Genomic DNA, 27997 nt, shown 5'->3' with positions numbered 1-27997 from the left:
AGAATAGTTTCATGTCTGTTTGGACGGCGGCCCGGCTGAAACTATGCTGGGCTGCTTGACTGACAGTGGGATGTGGGCTTTTTCTCCCTGAGAACAGCCTTTAAGGCTGGTCGCGTCCAGACTGCGAGCAGTCCCACAGCAGCGGGGTTTGGGGGGGTTTGGTCGGCCCACAGCGAGACGGAGAGGCTGAATGAGACGCAGGACGGAGACGGTTTGAAGCCGGGTTTCAGGGGTGGGGGGGGGAGACGCCGTGACCATGAGCCTCACCGGGGACTGACCCAACAGGAGAGGTGAGTCTGAATCCTGCTTCAGTGAAGTCTGTTTGAGGATGAAACGGGACATCTGTGCCTTCAGAGGTGTGTTAGATTCAGGGGCCGTAGGACGTCAGAGCATCTTCAAAACCATATAAACAGGTGTCAGCTTTCAAGATGTCCCATCCTGTTTGTGGTAGGAGCGTGAAGCTCTGTGATTGGATTACAAACCTTTAAACGGTGATTTAATGGGTCGTGGCTACTTTGAGGCCGTGGGACAAACTGTCAACTCAGTGACGTCATCTTTTAACAACGAGAACACAAACAGAAGGAGGGCTGAAGAGACTCGTTTCCTGTTCACGCCGGCTGATCCTGTTTGTGTGGGAGTGACGGAAGCTGGAACGTCGGGGAAATAAAAGAGGATCAGAGCGAGATCGGCAGTAACGACGATTTGTGTGTGTGTGTGTGTGTGTGTGTGTGTGTGTTAGCAGTTACGTGTTGACTTTCTCCTTCTCTGATCCGTGGGGATTCTTTTCACGCTCGTCTGGTATCTGATGGTCATTTCCTCTCTTTGGCATCTCTTTTCCCGATCTCTTTCGTGCGTCGGCTTCCCCCAGAAGCCGTGAGCGTCTGCAGATGTTCTTGACATCAGCTGTGAGGGGGGAGGAGGCGTTCTGCATGCTGGGGAGAACGCGGCGGCACACGGAACCCGGGGCAGGAGCCTCGCCCGCGGTCGCCTCGGCCCCCACTTCCTCCAGGAGTTGATTGACGCTCGCCGTTTTGCGCGCGGCGCGCCGTCATGACGACACTTGGACAAACTCCGCCTTCCTTTCCTGTAAACTTTTATTCTGGCCAATGGGATTGAAGTTCTCTGTCGATCCTGGCTGCTAACGTTAGCGTAGCATGACGGCCCACGTGGCGCTGCCATGCTTTTATTTTCCTCCCCTGGTGACCAGCTGAGGCGGGCGTGGCCACATGTGTGGGCGTGGCCCTCATGGTGCTGTCACGCTGTTGAATTAGATTTTCTCGTCACCGGCACAGATTTATATTGTTTTTCCCGTCCGTCGGTCCTCGGTGCCACGCCCTCCCTCGCCGATGGGCGCCGCCCGTCGCTGAGGGCGTGGCTGAGCGTCGTGACCACAGCTAAAGATGGAAGCGTGAAGCTGCACGTCGCTTTACGAGTCTGGTTTTGGGTTCTTTGCTCCTAGAAGTCGAACTATAATGTTCACGCGTCTGGATCCCTGCTGGAGGCGGGATCCCACCTCGGTGCAGGACGTTTCCATCCTCCATCACCACTGTTTTTAACCCTCTGGCTGCCAGTCTGTAGACATCAGTGAGGTGTGGAGCTTGTCAGGGAAAATCAGGCTTCGAATCGTGGAATTTATCGTCATGACGACTGATCCAGTTACGGAACAGAGAGATGGAGAATCAGAGGAAGATGGAGAATTTGTGTCTGTCAGACGTCACTAACGTCGCTGTGAGCAAAGCATCATGGGATCGGTCAAGAGTAGGAAGAAAATGCCGATAAACGCATCGGATAAAAGTCCACCGAAGGAGATCGATTAATCCAAAGAGCTTCCCGAGCAGGATGGGGGGAATGGAAGAAAACACGGAGGTGGAACAGGATTCCATTCTGACTAAAACGACAAAAAAGAACAAAAAAGTTTGTTAAAAATTCTTTAAAAATTAAAACAAAACGTTCAGGAAGACGACTCCTTCAGACTAAAGTTGTGCATTCCTACACTCTCTCTGACTCGCTGACCTTTGACCCCACTGGAGCCAGTTCCCAGTCTCACACATTAATCAAACAGGATTTTTTTTTGTTTTGCAGCTGTCGCTCGGCGAAGTTGTGAAAAACTTTTTCTAGTTGATTTAAGTTGAACAAAAATAAACACCAAACTTCCGCCGGTCGGCGGCGCGATGCAGAAAACCCTTGAGGAATCCCCCCCCCCCCACATTGATTTTTTTTTTTTTCCTCACATGGCCCAACGTGGACGCCGCCCGTGCGTCACATAAACATCTCCGACGCCGCTTTAACGTGGGCGGATGGTGACTGTTGACACGGCGACGGCGCTCATGACTCAAAGGAGGCTCTCGGCTCAGAGTGGGGACTCAATTAGGAGAGTGCACGTATAAATTTTCGTGTAGGTGTGCCCCATAAGGACATAAATCAATATCAGAGCACCAGTCCGCTCCTCTTCCTCCCATCTCCACCCGGTAATTGGACGGGGTCTTGATTTAACTTGAGGTGCAAAATAAAACTCAAAGGATTTGGAACGTTGCCTTTCTTTCATAAATATCTGTGTGGGAACAGGCGCCGTACCTTTTTTTAAATCAAACGCTGTTTATCTCCACGGAGACGCGGTGAACGTTCCTCCAGACGTAATTACACACAACGCTCTCGTGTTTACGCTCCAGGCTCCAATGAGAAAGAATAGCGCTGAAATTACATTGTGTGTGTGTGTGTGTGTGTGTGTGTGTGTGTGTGTGTTCCTTGCAAACCCTTTCTGCAGATATTTTCTGATCACCCTGACCCCCCCCCCCCATGTGTGTCCCGTTCTCCCTGCACGTGTCTCGACTTCAGTCGAGGAAAACAGTTGGAGGGAAACGCCCTGGAGAACCCCGCCCTGCCCTGCCCTGCCCCCGGGGTTGTGGTGCCTGTGATCTGGCCAGTTGGACCCCCCCCCCTTCAGTAAACCCCCACATATGGACCCACCTCATCTACGCCCACCTCCTAATGCCAAACAGCTGTGGAGTCCAACTGGCGAGCAATTGCTGCTGTTATTACCCCCCTCCCCCTCCCCTTTTTGCTGCTCCACGTGTGGCCCTGGGATGGGGGGTCACCCGGGGGCTAAAACATGACGTCCGAGCCGAGCATCCACTGAAGGTTTATTTATGATGCGGCCCCGGCGATGACATCATGGCGATACATCAGGTGACGGTGGGCGGTGACGGGTGGACGGACAGCTTCCAATGAATTGTGGGTATGGATGGCTCGACTCTGATGTTTCTACGAGCCCCCCTCCCCTGACAAGCGAAGGTGGGCCGTAACTGGGCCAATGCCATTCCCAAAGCACTCCATCTAACTGAAGGGGCCGCGTGACGTTAATGTCCGTGAGGTCCTTCTCTGCATGACTGACAGGAGTTGATCAGGATGGCGGTGGGGGGGCCTGAGAGCCCCCGCCCGTCAGGAATCTGCTTCAAAGGACCCCTGGCCTGAGGCCTGAGGTCCAGCCTGGAAGATGATGCCACGGAATTCCTGACTTTAAAGGTTTGGTCGTTTCTCCCCACACATGGATTGAATCCATCAGGGGTAAATGTTCAGTAAGCAGAAGCAGCTTCACCTGTCAGGTGTCTCCTAAAGGGTGGGGTTCACCTCCTCTGGTCTCTTCTTCACGTTTACTCATTCAACACACGGGAGGATGGCTGGACTGCAGGAGGATGCGTCCTCCCATCTTTTTTTTTTACCACTAAGAAGTGGAGAAAATTTAAATACAGACATGAAATGTGGAGCAGGTGTTCCAGGGGGGCGGAGTCAATCAGAAACAGGTCAACCAGACGCACAAACAACGTCCTGCTGGGTATTTTTTCCATCCGTATCCTCAGCTGACTGATCACCAGGCGGTAACATCCTGGCTCCGAGTCGGGCGTGGCAGCGATGAGGTCACGACCACACCCATCAGTCTGCTATTTCTGAACAGGGTTGTGACCCATGTTGTCTTCAGACTGAAGGTCCGTTTTTAAACGCCACCAAAACCATAAAAGAACCTTTTATGACACTAGACAGACTATTTCAGGGTAATAAAAAACCCGGTAAACTGTTGCGGCCGCTATGTGAGGTGCAGAACGCTGCTGGGTGATGACAGAGAACTTTGTTAGCAACACGTGTCGGGTTGCTCCTGACTGATTATGGTCCTATAGCCTACTTTTACCTGACCGCGGTGTAAGCCTGTCTCCAATTATGTCAGCATGACTCTCCATTAGCCATGTGGCGCATGTGTGTGTGTGTGTGTGTGAGAGAGTGTGTGTGAGAGAGAGAGACTCTGCAGACCTCAGTCTTTCATTATTAAGCAGCTCCTGGTGTCGGGTACCCACCCGGCCCCCTTCCACTGATCGTTTGGCCCGTCGGAGGCCTCGGAGCTCCGTTACCTCTGAACTTCTTCGCCGTCTGTTATTTCCTCAGCTGAGCGTGGATGGAAGCGGGAAGCAGAAAATGCATTTGGATATTTCGGTTGGCATGACGTCGGGCCTGTTGGAGCTGTCAGGAGGTACGGTGCTGCTCAAACTGCTCTTGTCTAGGAATGAGGATTAGGGTGACTTTTATAGCTGACCATAAAGCAATAAGACTGAGTGTTCGCTTCAGCAGACCTGTGGTCGGCCGCTGTCGTCATGGATGCAGCTAAGTTGAATCTTTTTGTGGGGGTGAAGCGTGATGTCATCGCTGCCGTCTGGACGAGTCCCTCTTCTAGCGCTCCGTCCGTTTGTATTAGTGTGACGTTCAGCAGGGTGGCCGATCTCGCCCGCGGTTGGGTTACAGGTTCAGCGTGTGGACACAGGTCCGAACCCCATGGGGGTATTTCCACATTATTACGCTCAAGACGGAATGTTTTCCAGACTCGAATAGCTTCAAATGTTTTCGCCTTACAAGGGGAGGCACGGAGGCCCGTGAACTTTCAGAACTCCCTGCTAAGACTGGTTGGAAAGTTAAGAATTCCAAACTGCACACATGCTCCTCCTGATTAACTTCCTGTTCATCTGATTGTCATTTGAGATGATTTGTTCCCCAAAAAACTCCTGAAGAGAGAAATCTGGGAGGTGAAGAACTTCCTCTCGTGCCTCTGGTGCGACGCCGAAGGGCTGCAGGATGACTGACACAAGTACAATGGGGCAAAACTGCTGTCAGGTCCATTACTTGGGGAGCGCTTCACCCGTCCAGCATGTCCATCTCCTCTGTGGGGGCGGGTGACACATGCTGAATGCTAACCTGCTGTCTCCTGCTCACAAATTGATTTTTAAAGTCAGGACGGCTTAAATGATCCATTAAGGAGGAATTCTAATACTTTCTCAGCAAATCCGCCCTCGCTTTCCGTCGGTGTTGACTGTCTAACTCCCTCGCCGGGTACTTTCAGTTAATGGAAAAGCAGAAAGGGGATCATGCGGAGTCGAGTTGGTAATATAGTGCGATGACACCACATCTAATGAGACAATCAAATGAGTAGAAAACAAAATAAACACAATAAAACAAATGTAAAATGAATGTAACTACTCCTTAATATTAAAAAACTCTGAATTTATGACTTATTCAAGTTCCAAATATTACAGTAGCACCGAAAAAACATGTTTGTTTGTTTCTCTGTTATAAAATAAATTTAATTTGTCAGGTTATCAAACCCACAGAACTCCATCAATCAAGGATCAAACTATCAATCAATACAGAAAAATAACATCAGACACAAGTTAGGACATTAACTTTGTTCACAACGTTTAGTCAGAGTTAAATTGGGCTGAACTACTGCATTGTGGGGAATGTGGTGTGGGTCAGAGCGCACTTTTGACTATTTATTTTTAGACACTCTGACCTATGCTCTTGCGGGCCACATGAAATGATGTGGAGGGCCACTTTTGGCCCCCGGGCCTTGAGTTTGACACACGCGATCTAGATGAACCTTAAAGGCCGTGTGACTGAGTCCATGTGCTGCTGTGGTTTCAGTTTTTCCACTCATTCAAAGAAAACTCAGTGATGTTGAAGACATGGAGTTAACTCCAGGAGTGCTCCCAGCTGGGGGGGGGGGTTGGCCTTTAGCGTCACAAGTGATTGAGACTAGAGGTGTCGTTTATACTGAGATTCAGGCAGAAGGATTAAAATATGAAGGGTTCCTGTGAATGTGGATAAAATAATCAGATATTTAGATTTAACATCACTCAGAACAGATCTCAGATGCACATCTTTCAGGGATCATATTAACATCCCATACAGACTCTTCTTCAGGCTTACGCACATTAGATGTAGAAGGTTTGTCCCCTCCTGCTCGTCCATTGCCGTGTGTTCCAAACTCTCAAAGCATGACTTCATACCCGCCGTCTGGCAGCAGCTCAAGAAAGCAATATATAGATTATACTACAGTCCATAATTTGCAGACTGACCACCAGGGAAGTGAATTATGCAGTCGGAGTAGTTTGTGTGAAAACTACCCAGTTTAAAGAGCCACAAGTCGGTCTCAGGTTCGGTGCAGTTTGGTCAGATTTATACCTATTTATACCTCAAAATACACAACCTGATGGAGGCAGCAGGAGTCCGACACCCCCCTCGTTCTGAAGGGGGCACAAATGGATTGGTAATAGCTTCAGGTCCCCGTCAGTAAATCACACAGAGCAACCTGTGCAGGAGACGACCAGGGGGAGAGGGAAATAGTCTGTTCTGGGTGCTGATGTTCACTTTCTGGAGGAGATGATGCACAACAGATAAAGCATTGTTTGGTGTTCACCAGCGCCGACTGGACTGATGAAGGTTTGGCTTCTGGTGACCAGAAGAAATGGTCTCATCAGGTGATTTTGATGGGATGGGAAACATTCCACATCTCATGAGGCACGGATCTCATTCCTTCAGGGAAGCTGGTGAAGATTTGGTCCATCTAGAAGTTGTTGGATCTGAGATCAAATGATTGGTTCTTCCTCATCTGGGCCATTAAACAGACGTCTGTTGGGTGTATTTATCGATCATCTCCCACCTGACCAATGAAACATGCAGACGGTTGGGCCAAACTTTACTGAAGAGATTCCAACCCCCCCCCCCAAAAAGCTCCAACCCTCTGCCTCCAGATGCAGATTTATCTCCGGGGTGTGTTTTAGCCTGGGAAGTAAAAACCCGACCTAAAATAAGTTGCCCATGCCGCGCTTATCAGTGGAATGTCCTGCATTTAGACCCACAGATTATGGATGGCGGGGGGGGCTGTTGCGCCTGGACAGAACCTTCAGACAGTTCGAAGTACAAGGACCCCCTTTGAAACACTTCCCTGAGTGTGGGATGAGAATGTCTGCAGAGCTGCCCCCCCCCCAGCCACCACTATGGTTCCCATCCTGCTCTGGTTCCCTCCCCATGTGACTCCAACCGGAGGCTGGAGACGACTCCTCTGAGAGCAGGAGAGGAACCCGTGGACTAAATCACTGCTGAAGAGCCAAACCAGAAGGAACCCGTTAGACAAAGAGCCCCCCCCCCCAAATCCTGACTCACTCCGTCCTGAACCCCATCACTGGGATTCAGGCTGGTTTGGCCTCTGACGATGGTGAGTGGTTTTGCTTGTGTCTCCTCATTTCTTCGGAGTTTGATTTCTTACGAGTTTGCAAATAAAAAAATGGATTGCTTTTGGCCGGAGGATGAAGCCGCGTTGGTTTGTTATTTTGCTTTCAGCAGACGAGGTTTTGTATTCTTTCTGTGGTTTTTACCCAAAGTCTGTGAGAGGCATTCTGCTTCACCACAGGGTATTAAAGGAGGAGTGGGTATTGCTTTTTAATCGGCGACCACTGCTCTTTTGGAGGTTTGTGTAAAATGGATTCTTGACTGGTCACATGGAGGATTTCTATTGTTTCTGAGGCAGAATAGAAGATGGGAGTGAGACGTCTCATGAGATCTCAGCTGATGTATCCATCCACCAGCACGTGGTAAAGAACAAGACCCGGTCTCGCTGATGTCGTATCCATCCACCTATTTTTTACTTTGGTTTTTTGCTCGATTTTTGCTCATATCTTGAAGTACGGACACTGATGACTTGTATCTCACACAACTCGTATGTCGATCAGCTCGTATCTCGAGGTTCTACTGTTTATAATGTCTTCTACCTGGAGGTTTGAGGTCTTTTACTGTTCCAAAGTTTTGTTAAGAGCTTGAGCGACACCACCAGAGTGTCTAAAGGTCACTGAGATAAGAGAGATTGTCGATGACTCGTGTCCGACTCGGCGTGACAAACACAAACCGACATTTAAATCTCCCTCGAATCATAAATGCATGTGCTGCCGTCTGGAACACACTCCACTGATTTTCCTTGCACACACAACTTACTGAGTGGTTGTTATTTTACCCGGCGTGTGACATAAGGCCGAGACAGAGGTGTCCTTTGTTTGGCCTACCTACAACCGACAAGTTCTCCACGGCAACCGAGTGAGGAACCCCGCGAGGGCCTCTCCAGTTTCAGCCCAGACATGAAAAGAAACCTCCACCCTAGCAAGAAAATTAGCCAGGAGGCCGTCAAGTTTTGACCATCTGCTGAGGAAACGCCGGTTTCTGCAGCGCTCATAGCTTTTGTGCACGTGTGGATGTTTAAACCGAAGCGGCTGCGGCTCCGTGTTCCAGTCGTGGTTTGGAGAAAAAAAATTGATCTCTGACGGAGATCGCTTTCTGCATGTCGGCCGTTTAACGCGGCACTTAGCGCCGCTCGCTAAGTGCCGAGGACTGAACGGCTCGATCGGACGACTCATCTTCATTTGTATGGTAATCCCAGGAACACTGAGTGTCTGTGCACGTGCTCAGTCATTGGTCGATATATTTCATCCGCACCTCTTTCGTATTAATGATGGTGCAGTATCAGCCAGTCCCTGCGGCGCTCCGTCCCACCAGCACTGGGTGGATGAGGGTTTTCCCGGCACACGGTGGACGCCCAGCCTTGCGAGGACCTCAGATCTGGCCCAGCACTGATGTCTTCCCTGATTGGCTGTGAGGCTTTCTCTGAAAATGTCCCCAGAGGATTCATGCCAAGACTGCGGTTAAAAGACCTCCGCCTCTCCCGGTCTTCCCTGAACGAATCTGTATTACCAATCTCTCTCATCACCTATTGATCCACGGATATCTGTGAATGGTGATCGCTGATCCATAGGAAGCGATCAATCGCCAAAACAGACGGGACGAGTCAGTTGAAGCAAACATGAACTTGATTTGCTTTGATTTCCTCAGCTGGTCGACGTTCCAAGGCCTTCAGAGTGCTTTGCGCGTTCCCCTACTTTCGTCCATCGATCCCACCAAACCGCCGTGACGTGGTTGATGGCGTGCCTTTGTAACTACCCGCTAATTAAGCAGAGCGGTAAACATGGAATTAGCAACCACACCACTGCAGGATATCATTAACTAAAAGGATCGGGCGTCTCCGGCTTCTCCCAATTGAAGGGGGACTAATCTAAATGGGATTCATCAATAAAACGGTGGAATAAAGTTGCAGGCACTTAAGAGGGAGAGCCGCCGCCTGGCAGCCGGCCAGTAAATTAAAAGATAACAAATATTATTCCACTGGCACACCAGCGGCTTGCAGCTATTTAAGACAGTCAGGTTTATTGATAATTGAATTACTTGGAGGGAAAAAAGACGAGACAGGAATAGAATGCCTGGAGGCAGATCGATACGAGGATACGGTTGGCGGATAACGCTGCAGAAGCCGCGTCCATCTTACCCTACGCTCGAGTCCCGACATTTAACTTCTACTGTTTATCCCCCCGTTAGAGAGGAAAACACGCAGCGACCGTCACTTTTTGTGTAACCGTGATGTTTGTGTCGAATGTGTTTCAGGTGCCGAGCTGAAGTAAGATGTCCACCGACCGGATGGCGTCGCCCCAGAGCAGCTCCCTCTCTTCATCCCCGATGAGGCGAGTAGAGGAGTCGTCCAACGGCCATTACGTGTTGGGTTTACTGGCGATATAAACCGCACATCGGGTGTTTATAGCCACCGCACACAAGTTTAATCTCCAAACTGTTACTGCAGCTCATAATTATTCGACCCCCTGAATGGCATCACTCATAAAAACACATCTGTGTTAACAGGATGTCTTAAAATGCTCTGCTAGCCTTCCTGGACACGCGTTAGCATCGACGCCCCAAAGCGAGTTCTAGGAAGTCGTGTTTGGAGTGCGATGAAACACACCTGTAGCTTCTGGGAGTTGTTGTGATGGGATGTTTGAGAAAACTCTTCGGTGTTCGGGGTTGGAGGCCCACATTGGTGACAGGCTTCCGTTGGGTCACCCCTGCTGGTGTGTGAGGAGGTGAATGTGTGCTTGTTTCTCGCTCTGAATCCACAAAAGCGTCTCCGTTTACGAGACGGTTTTGCGTCACTTGGTTTCTTTTTCTTCTTCTAACTGCTGTCAGCAAAACCGTTCAGTCATACGTGATGAAACAACACAGGCGTGGAGCGATTTGAGTGGGAAGCACACATGATGATGTCACTTCCTCTCTCGGCAGTAAAATAATTCCACTCCTGGCTGGGCGTCCCCGCCACGTGTGGCTTGTACCGCCCCACGCCCGGCGCCCGTTAGCGACCCGTAGCATCATCGGCTGCCTAAGCAGCGCCTGGTTTGTGCAGAGTCACAGCTCGGGTAGAGGTCATCACCATGACGACCAGACCATGGATACTGAATCCAGGAAAACAACCCGCGCCAAACATGCTGTCATTTTTGGGTCGAGAGCTGAACCTGGTGCTTTTAAGGGTATCAATCAAACATGATCAATCGATCAGATCAGATTTAGGACCTGAGAGAACAATACGCTGAGTATACGGTTAAAAATCTTCACTCAGTTTTGCTGAATAATGAAACTTTTTATGATTTCATTGCACGATATTTTTTAATATTTGGAAAGGGTTCTCTTTCAGTCTTGTAAATTTGACAACCTGTATTTTAGCGAGACAATCACATTCCAGACACTTTTCCATTAACACAGTTTTCCCGATTGGCAGAACACGTTTTAACAGCTTGGTCCGTATTCATAGACAACTCATTGCAGCCTAATTATAAGAATGATTTATTTACTGAAGAATTTATTAATTAAATAACACAGGTTTGGGGATCTTGTGTAGTTGCACAAATCAATTCCAGGAAAGTCTCCTGAAAACTGATTTATATCCGGGTCGCCGTTGCTGGTTGTTCTTTCTGCTAATGGGAAAAGCCTCTCCATCAGCCGCCGCTCGGGTGATAAAACGTGAATAAATATCTTCTGACAGTTTTGTGTTTGCAGAAGACGTGTAATGAAAGCCCCCCCCCCCATGTGAAATCGCTCGTCACGCAAACACGACCGCATCCCGTCTGAGTTGCTTTGTGTGTCCTTCAAACACAATCACATACAGACACGCAAACATCGTTTTATTTGTGCTGCACGTGTTTCGGTACTTCGGACGATGACATGAGCGCAATTTATGGTGGTAAAATGCAAACACAAGCGGGAATACACTCGCTTGATGAATATCTGCATGACTGGAGGTCAATGGAGTGTCTGCGCCGACGTTGCATCGGGCGTTCCTTCTTGTCTGTTGGCGTTCCCAGCCGATGGAAGTTGTGTAATGGTGAGACTGGGAGGGAAATGGAACTGCAGGGAGATGCTAGTCAGCTGGAGATGGTTTGAGTCCCTGCAGGACGTCAACCTTAATGCCTTTCGTGTGCACAAACAGACGCTAGCGAGGCCTGGAGCGTGAGTCAGAACAGATGGAGTTAAACCGAGACGGGCGGAGACCAGCAGAGGAACAGTCTTTGTTAGGTGAGTCTGGGTTTGGCTGCACATGAGAGACCATCTCCAACATCTGGGAGTCAGATGTCTGCTCCCGCCGCCAGGTTTCACCAGTCGGAGGCTTTGGTATCGCCTCATCACGCTGCTACTTCAGGGGGAACTCAAGGCGTGACTTCTGCAACCAGATGTTCCGTCAGACACGCCTTCACCTTCCTCTTAGATCCATTCGTCATGCGTTTGCTCAGGAAAGCAGAGTTTAGCAAACTTCTCACAGCGAATAACAGAGGACGAACATCCTCCTCGCTGTTTGGCTCCGTTTTAAATTCTCTCCGGGACAAGACTGCGCTTGTTTCTGCCTTTAATCCGAGCCAAAGCCACAATGGTCTGCTTTGAAAACGCTGCAGCTTATTCTGTCCATGTTTCCATTCGCTCTGCTCCTGCTGGACTGTGGTTCTGTTTGGCGTCGACAAAGATTTCCATTTGTTTGCTAATTACATCAAGCTTGGATATTCATGCAAAGCAGACAACCGGACGACCATGACGGCCCCCGTCAGGGTTACGCCGTCCCGGCTGACCTTATCAGCTCCAGAAGAACGTTACGAGAACAATCGGTCCAGACCCAAAGCGTTTAACCGTGTCTGTGGAAAGTCTACCCCAGAAAGAACCAGGAGTCAGACTCCAGTTACAAACACACTTTTATTGGTCGAGGATTGAACACACGTCAGCTCCTAAACGCCAAACATCATGGGTTCATTCTGTATGATGTTTGGCGTTTAGCTAACTGGGACGAACAAATTAAAGCAGTGAACGCAACCTGACGTTATCATCCCCAATTCAGTGCCAGCATCAAATGGTCCAACTATAACCATAAAGACACTGACTCTTATCTGCCTCTCTCTCTTCCTCTAACCCTGTCCTTACCTTCCTTTTATTTCTTTTACACCCAACCGGTCGAGGCGGATGGCCGCCCAAAACAGTCTGGGTCCTGCCCGCAGTTTCTTCCTCAACGAGGGAGTTTTTCCCCGCCACTGTCGCTTATGCTCTGGAGGGTTCAGTTGGGTTTTCCTGTCTGTTGACGCGGTTTGAAATGTCTGTTGCCATGAGTAAGCACTATGTAAACAAAACTTGATTGATTGATTGGTTCCTCAACTCCTGCTCATGTTCTATGAAGCGTTGAACACGGCACAACCCGAGCGTTGGGCGACCACTGGTGAGCAAAAACTAGTTCCTGCCGTGTTTGAGTGACAACAGGTGCTAGCGCTAGCATCATGCCTGTAGCGCTGATCTCACACCGAGCTGATTCAGTATGCTGTGGTTAAAAAGCACTTGTATGGTCATTCATGATGTACTTTTAGCACACGCTAAAGGCTACATGTGGTCAGGCAGTTCTGTAGCAGTGCTTCCTTTCTTTTAGCCCAGTGAGGGGTGACGATGTTCTGGGCTACTCTGGCGTTTTACACGTCATTCACAGGTCACTTTGGTTGGTTTATTAGACTCACTCAATGACGTCTGAGCAGAGCTTAAGTAGGCGGAGCCTGATTGCAGATGGGATGCAGGTGGGTGAAACCACACAGGTGACAGGAATGAGTGGATTGAATGGGAACGGGTTGGGAATACTGAGGACAGGAGGAAAATACTAATGAAATCCAATGAAATACTGCAGCGGCGTCGTGTTTTAAACCCAAGTGACAGATACCCTCCACCCCCCCACCCTGAGTCTAACAGGTGGTTCTCAGGACATGCCCTTCCTCTGTGTGTGCAATAAAAACCCGTTCAGACCCCTTTGAGCCCCCGCTGACAGACCCAACATGAGTCAGAACCAGAACTCCCCCTGAAGAAAACTAATGACCCATAAACCGGGCGATCGGGCTGAGTTTGAGGAGAAGCGGGTTCATTATGACGCTGAATCATCGGCTTTCTGCACATTTTTTTGGCGATGTTGCTCAGATTTCTGCATATTCTCTAAGTTTCCATACAAAACCGACAATTTGTCAGCTCTCAAGACTTTCCATCTTGCCTCTCATGCCTGCGGCGGTCGGAGTTCCTGCACGCCGTAAAGTTTTAATGACATCTGCGTCGGTTCCAACCCGCTTTACTGTGAAAGAACCACGCAATCCTTCTGGATTCGTCAAACGATTACCGGTCAGGTTCGTTCGGCGTTGCTATTGAACAGTTTCACGTGGATTGAAGCCACGCCAGCAGCAGGAATATCTCCTGGTTTACTGACAGCTGCCATCAGACGAGGAAAAAGCCACGCTTCATGACCTCCGTCTGGGATAATGGCGCTGCTGTCGCCCGGCCCTCTCTTGGCCTCGCATGTAAATATTTGTCATTCCCTGCGAGCTGATGTGCAAAGTTTCCCCTCCTTTGGAAAATAAGCCCATTATTACCGTCGTTTTTTCCTCCTGCGGTGAGGGGATGCTTTTGTAACGCGATGGGCATGTAAATCCAGACGCTTCACCCTCATGCGATGCTGTTATGTAACCAGAAAAGGTTTGGAGCGACGACAGAGGGTCAGAGGTATAGTTCATGTTGTTTGCGGAGGAATCTGACGGCTCGGACGTTTTTTTGTTTCGTGCGTTTAGCTCCAGGAGCTCGTCTTTAGTTTGAGTCGCTGCTTTATCCTAAAAAGAGACATGGTGAGAAATGGAGTGGTTTTTAAAGCAGGTTCAGTGATATTTGATTTGCAAAGAGCGTTTAGGGGAAATTAAGTTCCTTAATTACCTCAAATTAAAACACGTATCTCATCCATATTCTGGAATCAAGCGTCGCTGTGGAACCGTTCACCCCACTTAGCAGAATGAGCCCCATAATAATTACTCCAGTCTCCATTTACAGCTGATTTCATCTTAATCCTTTTTGGAGGGAGGTTTATTCTGGAAACCAGACTGTTTGTCCACCTCCTCACCTGACAGGTGAGGATTTCCGCCTGTTTATGGAATCAATCTGACCTTTTCTACTTCATCAGAATTTCCAAGTGACTTCCCAGTTCGTTTGTCGAGGAATCAGCGAGTGATAAACGAGTGTTAACTCCTCATTCTGGTCTGTTTGGACCGTTAATCGCCGTAAATCCACCTGTCAGCTGGGTGCATGTGCTGTCAGACCTCTGCCTGACCTTCGACCCCACCCCACATTGATTTCCTGCAGTGCCGCCAGCCCTCTGTGGTGTTTGATCCCGGATTAGACATAATTGAAGTTGTGGCTTTCTAATCAACCATTCCCGTGCGACCGGCTATGGCTAAAAGCTGAAACTCAATACCTTCCCCTGAGGATATTATGTAATGACGCTGGCTGTTGTCAGTCTGGGACAAATGTTTGTTTTAAGTGTACGGAAAACCGCAATGCATCCCTGGAACCGGATCGACCAGTATTCAATAAGATGCAATGTCCCTGATGTCTCTGGACGAAACCCAGAGGTCCTGGAGGATCGGATCGGACCCCACCCTCCCTGTCGACTCGGGTTCGATCCCCCCCGGGTGAAGGATGCTGTTGGTTCATTAGAGACTGAAGTTTTTGCTTCGTACAGCTAAAGACGGACTCCAGGAAGGAGGAAGCAGCAGTTATTGGTGGACGATCACCAAACAGTAGACGCCAAACCCTGAGTCGACATAATTTATCATCAGATTATAATAAATGTAGTAAACTTAATGAATTAGAGCCACTTTGTTCTGATTGGTCTCCTTCGTATCCACAGCACCCGTCTGCAGTCGCTCCAGGTCGACTCCGTCCAGCGCTGGATGGAGGATCTCCGCCACATGACCGAGGTGGAGTGCATGTGCGTCCTCCAGGCCAAGCCCATCGGGGTGGAGGAGGACGCCCAGCAGGGGGAGCTGATTGTGTCGTCGGGGGTGGGCGCCGGCGACCACGTGGCCAGGAACAACCTGCAGACGCTGCTCCGCCGGGCGCTGGTGGTCAGCACCGAGTTGGGCAAGATGTTCCAGCGACTGGAGAAAGGGCGGTGGCAGAGGGTCCACAGCACCGCCGTCAGGGCCAACTGCCACGTGCGATCGCTGGTGCACGAGTACAGCGCCGCCCGAAGCACGCCGCCCGAGATGCAGAAGGTGATGACTGAACTACTTGATCGATCTCTGATCACCTTGATGGACCGATCAAGAAATCTCTTCCTCATGTGCTTCTCTTCTTCTTCTTTTGGGGGGAAGTATGAGAAATCTCTGCTGGAGAAGTGTCTGGAGCTGACCAACATCACCGAGAGGTAAAAGTCTTCGTCTGGCCAATCAGAAGGAGACTAGGACCGTGTGTCACCAGAACGGTTCTTCATCCACAGGTGCCTCAACACCGACGACGAGTTCTTCCTGAAGTCCATGAGGGAAGCCATTCACGAGATCCTGACGGACGTCAGCGATTCCTTCAGCAACATGATCGACATGGCCTTAGCCAATGAGATCCGGGTATGTTCGTGTCCCTCTTCATGCTTCTGTCTAACAGGCTGGAGAACCTCCACATACGAGCCGTGTATCCATCTGCTAGTTAGCGGATGGATATCTCCAGGTTCTACTGTATTCGTATCGTCTGGAGAATGAAGACCGTGTGTGAAAGAAAAGCCGAGCAGAAACCTTTCATTGATTTTCTTTTGGGCAGGTTCTGATCAAACAGATCGACTCGTCTGACGACGTCCACGCCATCAGCAGCGCCATCAGCAACCTGCTGTCCCTCACCCAGGATGGACCTCAGCTCTGCAGCATCATCGCCAAGGTACGGCGGACACGCCCGTCTCGCATCCGGAGTCATCGGAACCCGACTCCACCGGTGCATTCAGGGGCGTAGAAACCGGTCGGAGATGTTGACGTCGGTTACAAATCAGCAGGGAGACGGATGATGGTTTCAGGTGTGCGCCGTTCACACGGGCCTCTCGCCCAGGAGATGACATCACCACCTCTGACTCGGTTTGGGACACGCCCCCCCCGGAGCGATCAGCTCCGACTCGTCATCCGGATCCGCGGCTATCTCTCTCTACATGCCTCTAAAAAGCTCCGTCCATGCGAGATAAGGCCGCGCAGACCAGACGGCAGCTCTAAATGGGACATTAGTTGAGCGGCTGCTTCCAGGACGCTTTCGATAAGACCGCTCCTGATGGTCGGCACTCACACACAACCACACACACACACACACACACACGCGTGTCCTTTACGCCCAGATCTACAGATCAATACTGTCAGCTCCCATTAGGCGTGAGCCGTGATCACCGAGGCAGGCTGCTCGGGCGTGTTTATCCTCCGTAGCGCCGCTGTCCGAGGCCTCATGAGGCGTCGGAGGGAGGGGCGGGGGGCTGTTGGCGACGGCGGCTAATGAATACCCACTACGAACCGTCCTCCACCTGCCTGTTGGATTAATTAGCCAGCGCCAATCTGTCTGTCAGAGCCCAGCTCTTAACTCATGATCGGTTTCCTCACTTGGTTCCAACCCATTACTTGTTTTTGAGTAACTGCAATTAGCCGTTTAAACATTAGGGTGGGAGCGTTCCATTCCTGGGCCCCCCGCCCCCCGCCTTTTGTCGCCACGTAAAGTTTGATGCCAGACGTTTACGTTTAAACTCCTTTCCGAAGCGCGTAATCTGATTAGCCGCTAATATAGAGAGCGATCGCAGTCTTCCTAATGATAAAATATTCATTACAGCAGATTCAAATAAACAGAGTCATAAATTAGATTTCAACTAATTGTGGCAAGTCAACAAATCCATTTGAAAATGAAAGAAATGTTTAATTAACTTACGATGGGTGATTAAATTAATTTGCATGCATTAAATCTCCACGTGTTCGTGACAATAATGAAAGACCATCCTCATCCTCACTGGTCGTCACGATGGATTCCGTCGACACGCGTCGCCGTTGGCGACCGCGATGGCGTCTGCAGGGTTCTGAATCTCGACCGACGTCAGACATCGTGCAAAAAAACGACGAAACAGGAAGAAATCACACGCTGCGTTGGCGTGTGGACGCAAACGCGCAGACTTAGAGCCTACACGCCGCGATGCTAATGCGGCGAACGCTGGGATGCGTGCGAGGGAAATCAAACGTTCCGTGGGGAAGAGAGAGGAAGACGTCAGTGGAAACAAACGAGCCGCTCGGCGTTTGATGAGGAAAGAAACAACCGACAAGCCAACGGTCTGTGAAGAAGAAAATTATGACCTTAAATTAAAGCCAATGCGGCTAAACAGGCTAATACCTTCCAGTGTTTTTATCTCCTAATGAAGCAAATAATAAAGCTTTTTTTTTTTTCTAAACTGAGACAAAAACAGATTAATCAATTCTTTTAAAATACAGTAATCCCTCGTTCTTTGCGGTTAATGCGTTCCAGGAACCACACGTGATTAACTAATTCCGCGATAGAGCGATGGACTATTTATCTCATTATTTACAGTAATTTAAACGTTTATGAACCCTCCCCATATTGATATTAAACCACTTTCTATCTCTATTATTATTATTATTATTATTATTATTATTATTATTATTATTATTAGTAGTAGTAGTAGTAGTAGTATTGTTGTTGTTCTTCTTCTTATAGTTGTTATTATTATTATTATTATTATTATTATTATTATTATTATTATTATTATTATTATTATTATTATTATTATTACTATTATTATTATTATAGTTATTATTAGTAGTAGTAGTATTAGTATTAGTATTATTATTAGTATTATTATTATTCTGTATCACCTGTTTATGGTAAACATCTGAGGAGAAAAGAGTCCATTTTTACGTTTTGTGGTCACAACATGAAAAAATATAATTTTAAGCAAAAGAACCAATATTCTGATGGAAGCAACATGAAGGATGTTCAGATCTCTTTCTTTACAGGTATGGGGGAACTCCATCAGGCAGGCAGAGGGTGGTGGTGGTGGTGGTGGCGGTGGTAGTGTTGGGGGGGGCAATCAGGCTGGAGGGCGGCGTGATTATCACTTCAGTCCCCGGCGGCGAGGCCTTCCTTCTCAGCGGACGCGACGCGTCGGCCCGGTATAATGGTCTTATTAGGATAATGGTTGTAGTTTGGGTCCGTCTACCTCCTGGTAATTCTCTCTATCACTGAATGGAATTCATTCCGCAAGTGTTTTCTGTCATGGGGGGGTCATCAGCGCCGACACGCAGCCACTACAGCAGCTATTTCTGTTTGTTTACTCTGAGCTGCATCCAAAAAGAACATTTCCAGCCATTATGTGGAGCCAATCATCTTTTTGTCCACCTGCTCCTCATGAAATATGTATATTCTGGCTGTTTTTTTTTTTTTACGTGACATGATGGATTGTGGGAGCCGTCTGATTGGTTCTGTGTTTTGCGGACCGGCTGAGCGAAGCTAGCCCAACGCTATCCCGGACCCCCGATTGGCACAATTCAGCGAGGAGCAATTTGATCCATCATTTCGCACAATCATACCTGCTTGAAGACAAGAGCCGACTGCGATGTGAAAGGTAGAATTCAGTGGGGAAGGCTGTCGTCTCGCCCAAATCTGTTTTGTTAATTCTAAACTATATTCTATTCCCACATTAACTTGTGACGCAAAACATCTAAAGAACGCTGATTCCACCGGTGGGTAAATTCTCAAAGTGGAAAATGACTTTTAAATTTTTGGGCCCTGGTTAAATAAACACTATCAAGCTGCAGGGAGAGCGTTCGCCGTACGAACTGGATGATAACCTGAAGCTGGCGCCCCCTACAGGAAGGAGCCGTGGTGGCCCTGTTCAAGATCTGCAGGCAGGACCGCTTCCGGGAGCTCTACGCTCACGCCCTGAGGACCGTGGCGTCCATCTGCTGCGTGGAGGAGGGCATCAGCCAGCTGGACAAGGTGAACGCCTCACACGACACACACATCACAATTAAAACCTCGTCCCGCTGCAGAGTTTAAAGAACTCCTTTTCTCTTAAATCAGGGGGGTCAAACTCATCAGCATCACGGCTGTCCTCAAAGGGCCAGATGTAACTAATAAATGTAACTCAATGTAACTCAATGTAATGTAATATAAATGTAACACACCACATATTTTTGATTAAATCCTCCTAAAAACCGACACTTTCTTGGTTTAACAGTAATTTCCCCCCATGGGAAACTTTCCCCATCCTTCTGTTAACTTGAGGAAACTCGGGGTTCACCAGGTTTGCCGGGGCGACCTCCATTAACCTGCCGTTTAATTCCAGAACGGCTTTCGTCTTTTCTGACGAGCGAATCAAGCGACACGCGCAACAGGATGGGTCATGATTGGCGGCCTTGTTTGCAGAAGTGAGCTCATTATCTGGCACCTCCTGACCGCGTCACATGACCTCCTGACTTCTCATTGTGTTGTTCTATGCAGGCAAAGCTAAAGTTCCCCCCGGGATCAATAAAAGTATTTATCCATCTAATGACATCTCATGGTTTGTTTGTCCTCCATTGTTCCCCGTGGAGAATTCAGCCCAAATAAACAAGAGACGCACCAGAAAGACAAATATAACCTGAGTAATGATGCCACAGTGGCGTCTGTGTTCACATATAGAGCAGCTGGGACAGCGTGAATCATCCGAGTGTGAACACTCTTTAACGGAAAGCAAACCACCACCCCCCCACCCCCCCCTCAGGAGAGGCTGTCAGGCGAGGCTGCGCCGCCAAACGCTCGCCGCCGATCACTCAGGCTTGAGGAACACAACTGTCACCGGTGGAGGGTGATGGAGATCGCAGCGTTCCGCTTTGGGTGGTGATGCTGCGTAAAGAGTTTTATCCCCAACTGGAGCGTTATGTCATCCTGTAACGATGACGAGGAGGAGAACGGGTCGGGATGAAGGAAGTACAGAAAAAGCTTTTTCTGTTCGTCATGAGAACAACTTAAAAACGTTGAGTGAACACATCAGAACCCAGAGAGGAGGTGGAACCAGTTCTTTTGTGGACACGTCACCGCTCTGGTTCTGATCCCAACATGAGTGAGGAAGAGAGGGCTGATGGGATTAAAAAGTGTGCAGTTTGTTTTAGCGGTGAGGAGGAGGAGGAGGAGGAGGAGGAAGAGGTCCGGTAGGGACGGGAGGGGAGGGTGGATGGTTTCACGTCAGCGGGTCGTGCCGACACGTCGCCGCTGACGTCCAAGGAGACGGAAATAGGGAATTACCCTGGAGACTGACAGGTGACGCCTGGGCGGGTCGGGTTGGGCTCGACCCGGATGCTCTGGTCCAAACTTTCCCTCCATGAGGGTCAAGTCATTAAAAACAGTTGTAAGGAGATGATGTGACTGAAAGGTGACCCTAAGCGTGACCCTAGAGGTCAGGCTGTTTCCTCCTGACGCGTCGGAGGGTTCCGTTTGGGTTCCGTTCGGGTCCACACTCATTCAAAGGATGTGAATGATTTCTGTTCATATGAACCCAAAACCTTCTGGATGAGGGTGGCTGCTGGGACGCAGCGACGCGCCACAGCTGGAGTGGGGTTGGCTTGATCTGTGCAGCACTGCCCCCATGTGGACAAACACCTGCACTGCAGCACATCTGGTTCAAGGCGCACGGAGCGCGTAATATATAAAATCATTTAAATAGTAATAAGACCGGATGGATGATTTAACCCTTTTAAGGCTGATGCCGTGTTGTTTGGTAATACCACACATGTGTGACGTGTCCTTTTTAACCCTCCACGCTCATGCGCGCTCCCGTGCGTGTGCGCGCAGGTGGACGGGATCCTGTGTCTGGCGGACATCCTGACCGACGAGCTGAGCGTGGAGGCAGCCAGGGCCGAGGCGGCGGCGGTGGTGGCCCAGATCACGTCCCCCCACCACACCTCCACGCAACACCTGGCCAGCTTCCTGGAGAGCATGCACGACATCGTGACCGCGCTCATCAGTGGGTGGACGTCACGCAAAGAGTTTGAAACTTTTATTTCTACGTCAGGCGCGTCAGGTGTGTTCTGTTCCACGAACTCATCACGGATGTGCTGTGTTTGTCAGAGCTGTGCGAGAGCGCCTCCTGCGGGGAGGTGTTCCTCCTGGCCTCAGCAGCCCTGGCCAACATCACCTTCTTCGACAGCATGGCCTGTGAGATCCTCCTGCAGCTCAACGCCATCCAGATCCTGCTGCAGGCCTGCAGGGACCGCCGGAGGGTGGACACCCCCTACTCCAAAGACCAGGTGCGCACACGCGTCTGGATGGCGCAAAGTAGCGCCATCTAAAGAGGGCGTGGAGACAATGACGACGTTTCTATGATTAAAACTGGGTCTGGGTCTCATTTTAAGTGTAAAATGTCTAAATTGTGTTTCTAATCCGGTTCTGTTGAACCTCAGGTGGTGACAGTTTTGGCGAACCTGTCCGTCCTGGAGCAGTGCGCGTCTGAAGTCCTGCAGGAACAAGGTAATCCATTCCCAATCAGTTCGATATGATCGATATACTGTATATCTCCAACTAAAGAGAAATAAGAGACAAACCTGCAGTTCCAAGATCGTCCTGGAGGTGGCAGCACCGGATCATCTCTCATCGTGTGTCCCTCCAGGGATCGAGCGCCTGCTGCTGCTGCTGGGGGAGAAGCCGTCCTCCCCCAGCCCGTCGGAGGGGGCCGCCTGCGAGCGGGTCCAGCAGAAGGCCGCCGTCACCCTGGCCCGCCTGAGCAGAGACCCGGATGTGGCCCAGACCGCCATCCAGCTGAAAGGTGCGGCAGAACCCGGGTCCTCCTGGAGGGCTGCGATGCCCCCCCCCCCGTAGGATCAGTAGTTTGAAATCAGTTATTAATCATTATTCAGTACCAGTGACGTGTGGTGGGGTTCATGGCTGGTGAGGCACTGACGTCATCATCATCAGATGAAGATGTTCACCACCAAACCAACCGACAGTGCAGCTCATTCACCATTTAATTAACAACAGTCAGTGGGTTATTTTTAAAGTCTCGTAGCAGAAATATTTACACGTACAAACTGTAACACACAAATAAGCACATTTGATTCAAAAATAATAATTTTTTTTATCTGTTATTTTTACTTATAAATGAAGTCCACGCGCCGCTGCTTCTGAACAAAAGCATCGAAAGCATTTTTGAGTTGAGATGCAGTCCTCCATTTTTATAGTAAAGCAAGGCGAGCGGAAAACAAATGAATGGCTGCACTTGACTTGCTGACTGTAGATTGTAGTTTACTGCCACTTCTTCCTTGTCCAAACCCCTGGGATCACCAGCGCCCCCTACCATGAGGCAGGAGAACTGCGTGCCTCACTTCATGCCTTTTCCCAGCGGTTTCAGGACCACTCAACTCCAGAAAGACGTTACACACACGCATTTGTTGACAAAAAACACTGTGCATTATGTACATTAGCTAAATTATGGGAATTTACTTCACAGAGCAAACATTTTTGAATGTTTTGATCGTGACATATAGAGAGATAGCATTACGGTCTCACTGTTTAGCTACCAGCACAGCTAGTGGAGTCACTGATCAATCCATGGTGAGGCTCGGCTGGCTGGTGTCTCACCGCAGGTCTCTGATCAGGATTTCAGTGATAAATGTGAAAATTCAGCCATTTTGAATAAAAATAATCTGTCAAACGGAAACTGAAATTGGTGATGATAAACAAAAAATAACAGAAAATAGGCCTAGCCTAACTCTCCTGACCACATGTCACTGTTCAATACCCAGAACTGTCTGATTGTTAATTCAGGAGACAATCAGAACCCGATCTGCTCTGCGTCTAGGAAGTGCCGGGTTTGTAATGGGTTTGTAACGGGTTTGTAACGAGTTTGTAACGAGTTTGTAACGAGTTTGTAATGGTTTCTAACGAGTTTGTAATGGTTTGTAACGGGTTTGTAATGGTTTGTAACGCGTTTGTAATGGTTTGTAACGGGTTTGTAACGGGTTTGTAATGGTTTGTAACGGGTTTGTAATGGTTTGTAACGGGTTTGTAATGGTTTGTAACGGGTAACAACGGGTTTATAACTGGTTTGTCTTCTTTTGTCTCTTCTCAGCTGTTCCTCGTCTTATTGAACTCTGTCGCTCCCCCACGGAGAGAAATAACAGCGACTCGGTGCTGGTGGCCTGTCTGGTAGGTGTGTGTGTGTTCGTGTGTGTTTGTGTGTGTGTGTGTGTGTGAACATGTGTAAATGACTCCATGTCTTGAATACAAATAACGTCATTCAAACGTTCAAACCTCCTTTTTTCCCTCAGACCCTTAAAACGCTCCGCGCTTTAAATCACCTGCGTGAACGGAGTGTGTTACGCACAGACCCACATGTGACGGACACACACTTTAATTACCTCCACGGGGCAGTGTGTGTGTGAATGTGTGTGTGTGTGACACCTGACAAACCATCACACCCTTGATTTGTTCAAGTCACACAAAGAAAACTGCAGATTGTATTTAAATATGTACATATCATGCATAAGACCCGGCGTGTGTGTGTGTGTGTGTATGTGTGTGTGTGTGTATTATCATCCTCCCATTCTGATCACCGTCATCAGAGCCTATGGAGGGCTTTCAAACCCATGATGCTCTAATTGGGCTGCAGCAGCTCTCCAGTCCGTTCGGATTAATGCGATTCTATTTCATCCTCTCATCCACGCGTGGAGCCGGGGGTCGGGTGACCTTAAGAGGAGCCCCCGCAGATCATTTGTAATCTGAGATGTGAGTGTCCACGATGGAAGGAGTTTAGGATGACACACGTGTGTTATAACGCGCTATGTCAGCTGGTGACACTGGTCCTGGTCCGGTAGGACTGAATCAGCTCGGTTTGGGGATTCTGGCCGAAGAGTTTTTTACTGTTTATCACACAAATACTGGATCAAATTACACAAAACCTGCAGAAAGATGAGGCTCGGGTCAGAAAAGAGGCCCTTAATCTGTGTGAGTTGTGTATTAAAAAGCATTTTTCAAAAATATTCATGATTGCAGGAAAAACTTGTGGATTGATTTGCATGAAGCAGCTGAATGGACGTGTGTGTGTGTGTGTGTGTGTGTGTGTGTGTGTGTGTGTGTGTGTGTGTGTGTGTGCAGGCGGCCCTGAGGAGGCTGGCAGCGGGGTGTCCAGACAGCATTGCTGCCGCCGACCACCAGCAGCTGATCAAGCCGCGGCTGGTCGACTCCTTCCTCCTGTGCTCCAACATGGAGGAGAGCTTCGTGTGACGTCCCGCCAACGTCACGCCACGCTGACACCGGAGATTCCAATGCGGCGCCAGCGTCACGGACACGCGCTGCTTCGTGCACGTGCAGCAGCAGAGGAGATCTGAATCCAGGTTCCATAGTGGGGGTGGTGGAGGTGTGACCCAGATGACGTGAATGTGTGCACCTACGAGAAAATGAGTTGGAACCAGGAGGAACTCTGGTTTTGAGAGGGAACACTTTATTTATGCCACCGCTGTGCAATTTATTTAACCGTATCTGAAGCATTCTGGTCCACACGACTGGATCGACACCTGAACTCATCTGATGCGTTTAGGGTCGCAGCACCAGGATGTTTTTCTTACATAATGTATTACTGTTAAAAATATATATTGCATTTAAAAAAAAAAAATTAACAATCAGCATCCACTTTATTCATAATTTGCAGCTAAATTATTTTCATTTACTTCATGTTTTGAGTTTGTTATTTGAGAAATGGGAAATATTTGTATTTAAATGCTTTTTTTCATCGAGGCTTCAGGTCTCGAATTTAAAAATAGAATTGTTTTTTTAGTTAATTTAAGAGAAATACCGTTATTGTACGCCATGCTTGAAATAGAGTCAACCATCGATTTGATGTCATGTATTTGCTGTTAGCAGGATTTCTAAAAATAAAGTCAGGAATAGAAAAATCTCTGCGACTGGCTGCTGGAATGATTCACTCTCATCGGAGACGAGAACCCTAGACCTCCCTACACGAGTCACCAGACACGAGAAAGAACCAGAATAGGGTCCGAATCTATCAGAGGATCCTGGATAATCTCTGGATTTCTTTGGAAAGAATATGTCAGTTATGAATTATGAAAAAAAACAACAACTTTATTTCATCAGAATTTCAACTTTCTACAATCCGTTTCTGGCCTTGATGAGGGTTACATCTGCAAGAGTTCCATCGGATTGATTGGGACACGACCAGCAGCGCGTCTGCACAACTTGTCCTTTGTGTTGTCCTCTCTCTGATGAAAACACTCTCAGGTTGTTTTTTTTTTCCTCCATCGGCCTTCCTCTCCTTGGAGAGACAATCGAGTCTTCTTGCTTTCTGTGCAGCTTCTTTTTCACCTGAGGGCACTTCTGCTGCGCCTGGACTTGTTACTCCGACCCGGCGCAGAGACAATTGTGCTGCTTGGTGTGTGCGTCGTGTGGGACTGTGTTCACAGCCCTTTGTGATAGAATATGCTCCTGCCTCACTTTGTTGAGACCCGATGAAATATGTATCGACACAGAGGAGAACTAAACAGACAGCCTAAAAACATCGGTTCCTTTGATACTGCTTTGGTTCGACCATCATGATGCCAACAACCAACTGACTTTTTGAGTTTTTCTCGCTTTCCAAGCTCTTGGATTTTTTCCTCTCGCCCATTTTCATGTAATCAGACTCTGAAAAGGATGCAGTAACATGTGCTTTTGTTTATTAATGGATTATTGGGGTTTATTTAATCATGTAAAAGCAGGATTTGACTTTAGAGAGTCATTTTTTAAAACTCCTTTTACAGGAATACAAAATATTGTTTTGACTATGTCCTCATCTACTATTTTCCCCCATGACATGCTGCATGTCGACCAGCCGGAGTTTAATAAAGAACAATTATGACAAAAAAAATCTGGCTCATGTGACAAAGAGTTTTGATGCACAAATAAAAGTCAGAACCATAATAAAGTTTGAGTTGTTTCACATCTTCACATCTCCAAACATCAATCACACACGTTTTGTGAAAAAAAGAAATATATTTTATTGTTAATTTATTTGTACCGATTTTGCTTTTATGGCCTTTTTTAAAAAAAATAAAATAAAACATTCTCTGTCTGTCTCCTTTCATTTCAGAAAATGTAAAAGAAACGTCTGACTTTGAAAATGCTTTCAAAAGTTGGTGCATTATACGTTACATTTGTAAAACTCACCAATTAGAATGAAATGTGACCAAAATTAAAAAGTTAGATTCTTTTCTTTAAGACCTGAAAAGTGCTGTTTTCACTAAACCCAAATCAAAGAGCTCTGAAGAAGAAGAGTGCTCTTCCTTTCTTTCCTTCTTTCGTTCTCTGCGGGTCTATTGAAGCGCTTCAGAAGCACTTATTCAAAGAGAGAAAAAAACTCAGAACAGGAGAAGCTTGTTTCTCTCAGTGGTGATGTCAGACCTGTTTGTCTGCAGCAGACATTGTGGAAGCAAAAAACTACAAAACAGGTTTAAATAAACTCACACAGGCCTGGATTAGTAGATATAAACGTGATAATGAAAAAAATAAGTAATAATGGCATAACAACTGCAGTGGTGGTCCTGCTTCCTGATGTTTCTGGTCCAGTTCCCTGGGTTTTACTAAAATCTGCAACGTTTGGTCAAAGTCATTCGAGGGTGAATGTGTGTGTGTGTGTGTGTGTGTGTGTGTGTGTGTGTGTGTGTGTGTGTGTGTGTGTGTGTGTGTGTGTGTGTGTGTGTGTGTGTGTGTGTGTGTGTGTGTGTGTGAAGGTCACACATCTTTACTCTGCAGGCGACATGCATTACACATGAAGACACTCCTATTCTGGTGTGTATGTGTGTCTTCATACTGCTCAAACATAAATAACAAAGACAACACAAATAACATAAATAACAAATAAACTTTACTTATTTTTTATTTGCTGCTGTGTTTAAACTTTTGCCTGACATAAAAAATTCCAGTTAAAATCTATAATTATTTGTCGAATAGACAACATTCTTGATTATTTTAGTTTTACAGGTGATTATTACTCATTTAAAAACCTCAAACAGTCGAGCTGCGCTTCTAATAGTTTTTGGCGTCGATCTGTCGTTACTCCGCTGACCTCCGGGGGCGCTATGTCAAAACGAAATGAAGACGCCCACCTGGTAAAGCGTAGTAGAAGAAGAAGAGGAAGAGGAAGCGCTTTAAAGAAGAAAATAAATTAGCTGTTAGCATCTAATTACGTTTCCGTTAGACAGCAGGAGGAAATGTGTTGGTTGTTCGTCACGTTGGTCGGTGAGTAAATAAACACACGGTTTTTTTTTTTGCTTCGAGCAATGACGTCAACAGCAATGACGTCAATTCAAGAGCGGAATATTTAAGGAATTATCCGGCTCAAAAACCAAACATCCAAGAATTCCTGTTGGCTGTGTGTTAAAACAAAGTCCCGGAGGTGTTCCCTTTCTTCCGATTGGATTTTTCTGGCTGATAATTTTTG

General features: G+C 48.1%; 1 protein-coding gene across 2 annotated transcripts; it reads left to right on the top strand.

Annotated features, from left to right (window-relative positions):
* On the top strand, positions 1 to 26625 carry LOC137593524 (protein inscuteable homolog). 2 transcript variants are annotated; one of them, XM_068312307.1, is made up of 13 exons: positions 1 to 290; positions 9802 to 9878; positions 15419 to 15785; positions 15885 to 15937; positions 16010 to 16133; positions 16324 to 16437; positions 19405 to 19530; positions 21364 to 21535; positions 21640 to 21818; positions 21972 to 22038; positions 22178 to 22333; positions 23636 to 23712; positions 24661 to 26625. In XM_068312307.1, the coding sequence occupies exons 2-13, from the start codon at positions 9820 to 9822 to the stop codon at positions 24787 to 24789; spliced, it is 1623 nt and encodes a 540-aa protein (XP_068168408.1). In that variant the 5' UTR covers positions 1 to 290; positions 9802 to 9819; the 3' UTR covers positions 24790 to 26625. The 2 variants fall into 2 exon arrangements, with proteins under 2 accessions (XP_068168408.1, XP_068168409.1); XM_068312308.1 differs by lacking the exon at positions 1 to 290 and adding an exon at positions 4344 to 4519.
* Positions 26626 to 27997: the final 1372 nt, after the last annotated feature.

This window comes from Antennarius striatus, chromosome 4 (genome assembly GCF_040054535.1).
Source record: "Antennarius striatus isolate MH-2024 chromosome 4, ASM4005453v1, whole genome shotgun sequence".
Lineage (NCBI taxonomy): Eukaryota > Metazoa > Chordata > Actinopteri > Lophiiformes > Antennariidae > Antennarius > Antennarius striatus.
The sequence above is the reverse complement of the archived record's forward strand: the minus strand, read 5'-3'. Positions and strand labels throughout refer to the sequence as shown.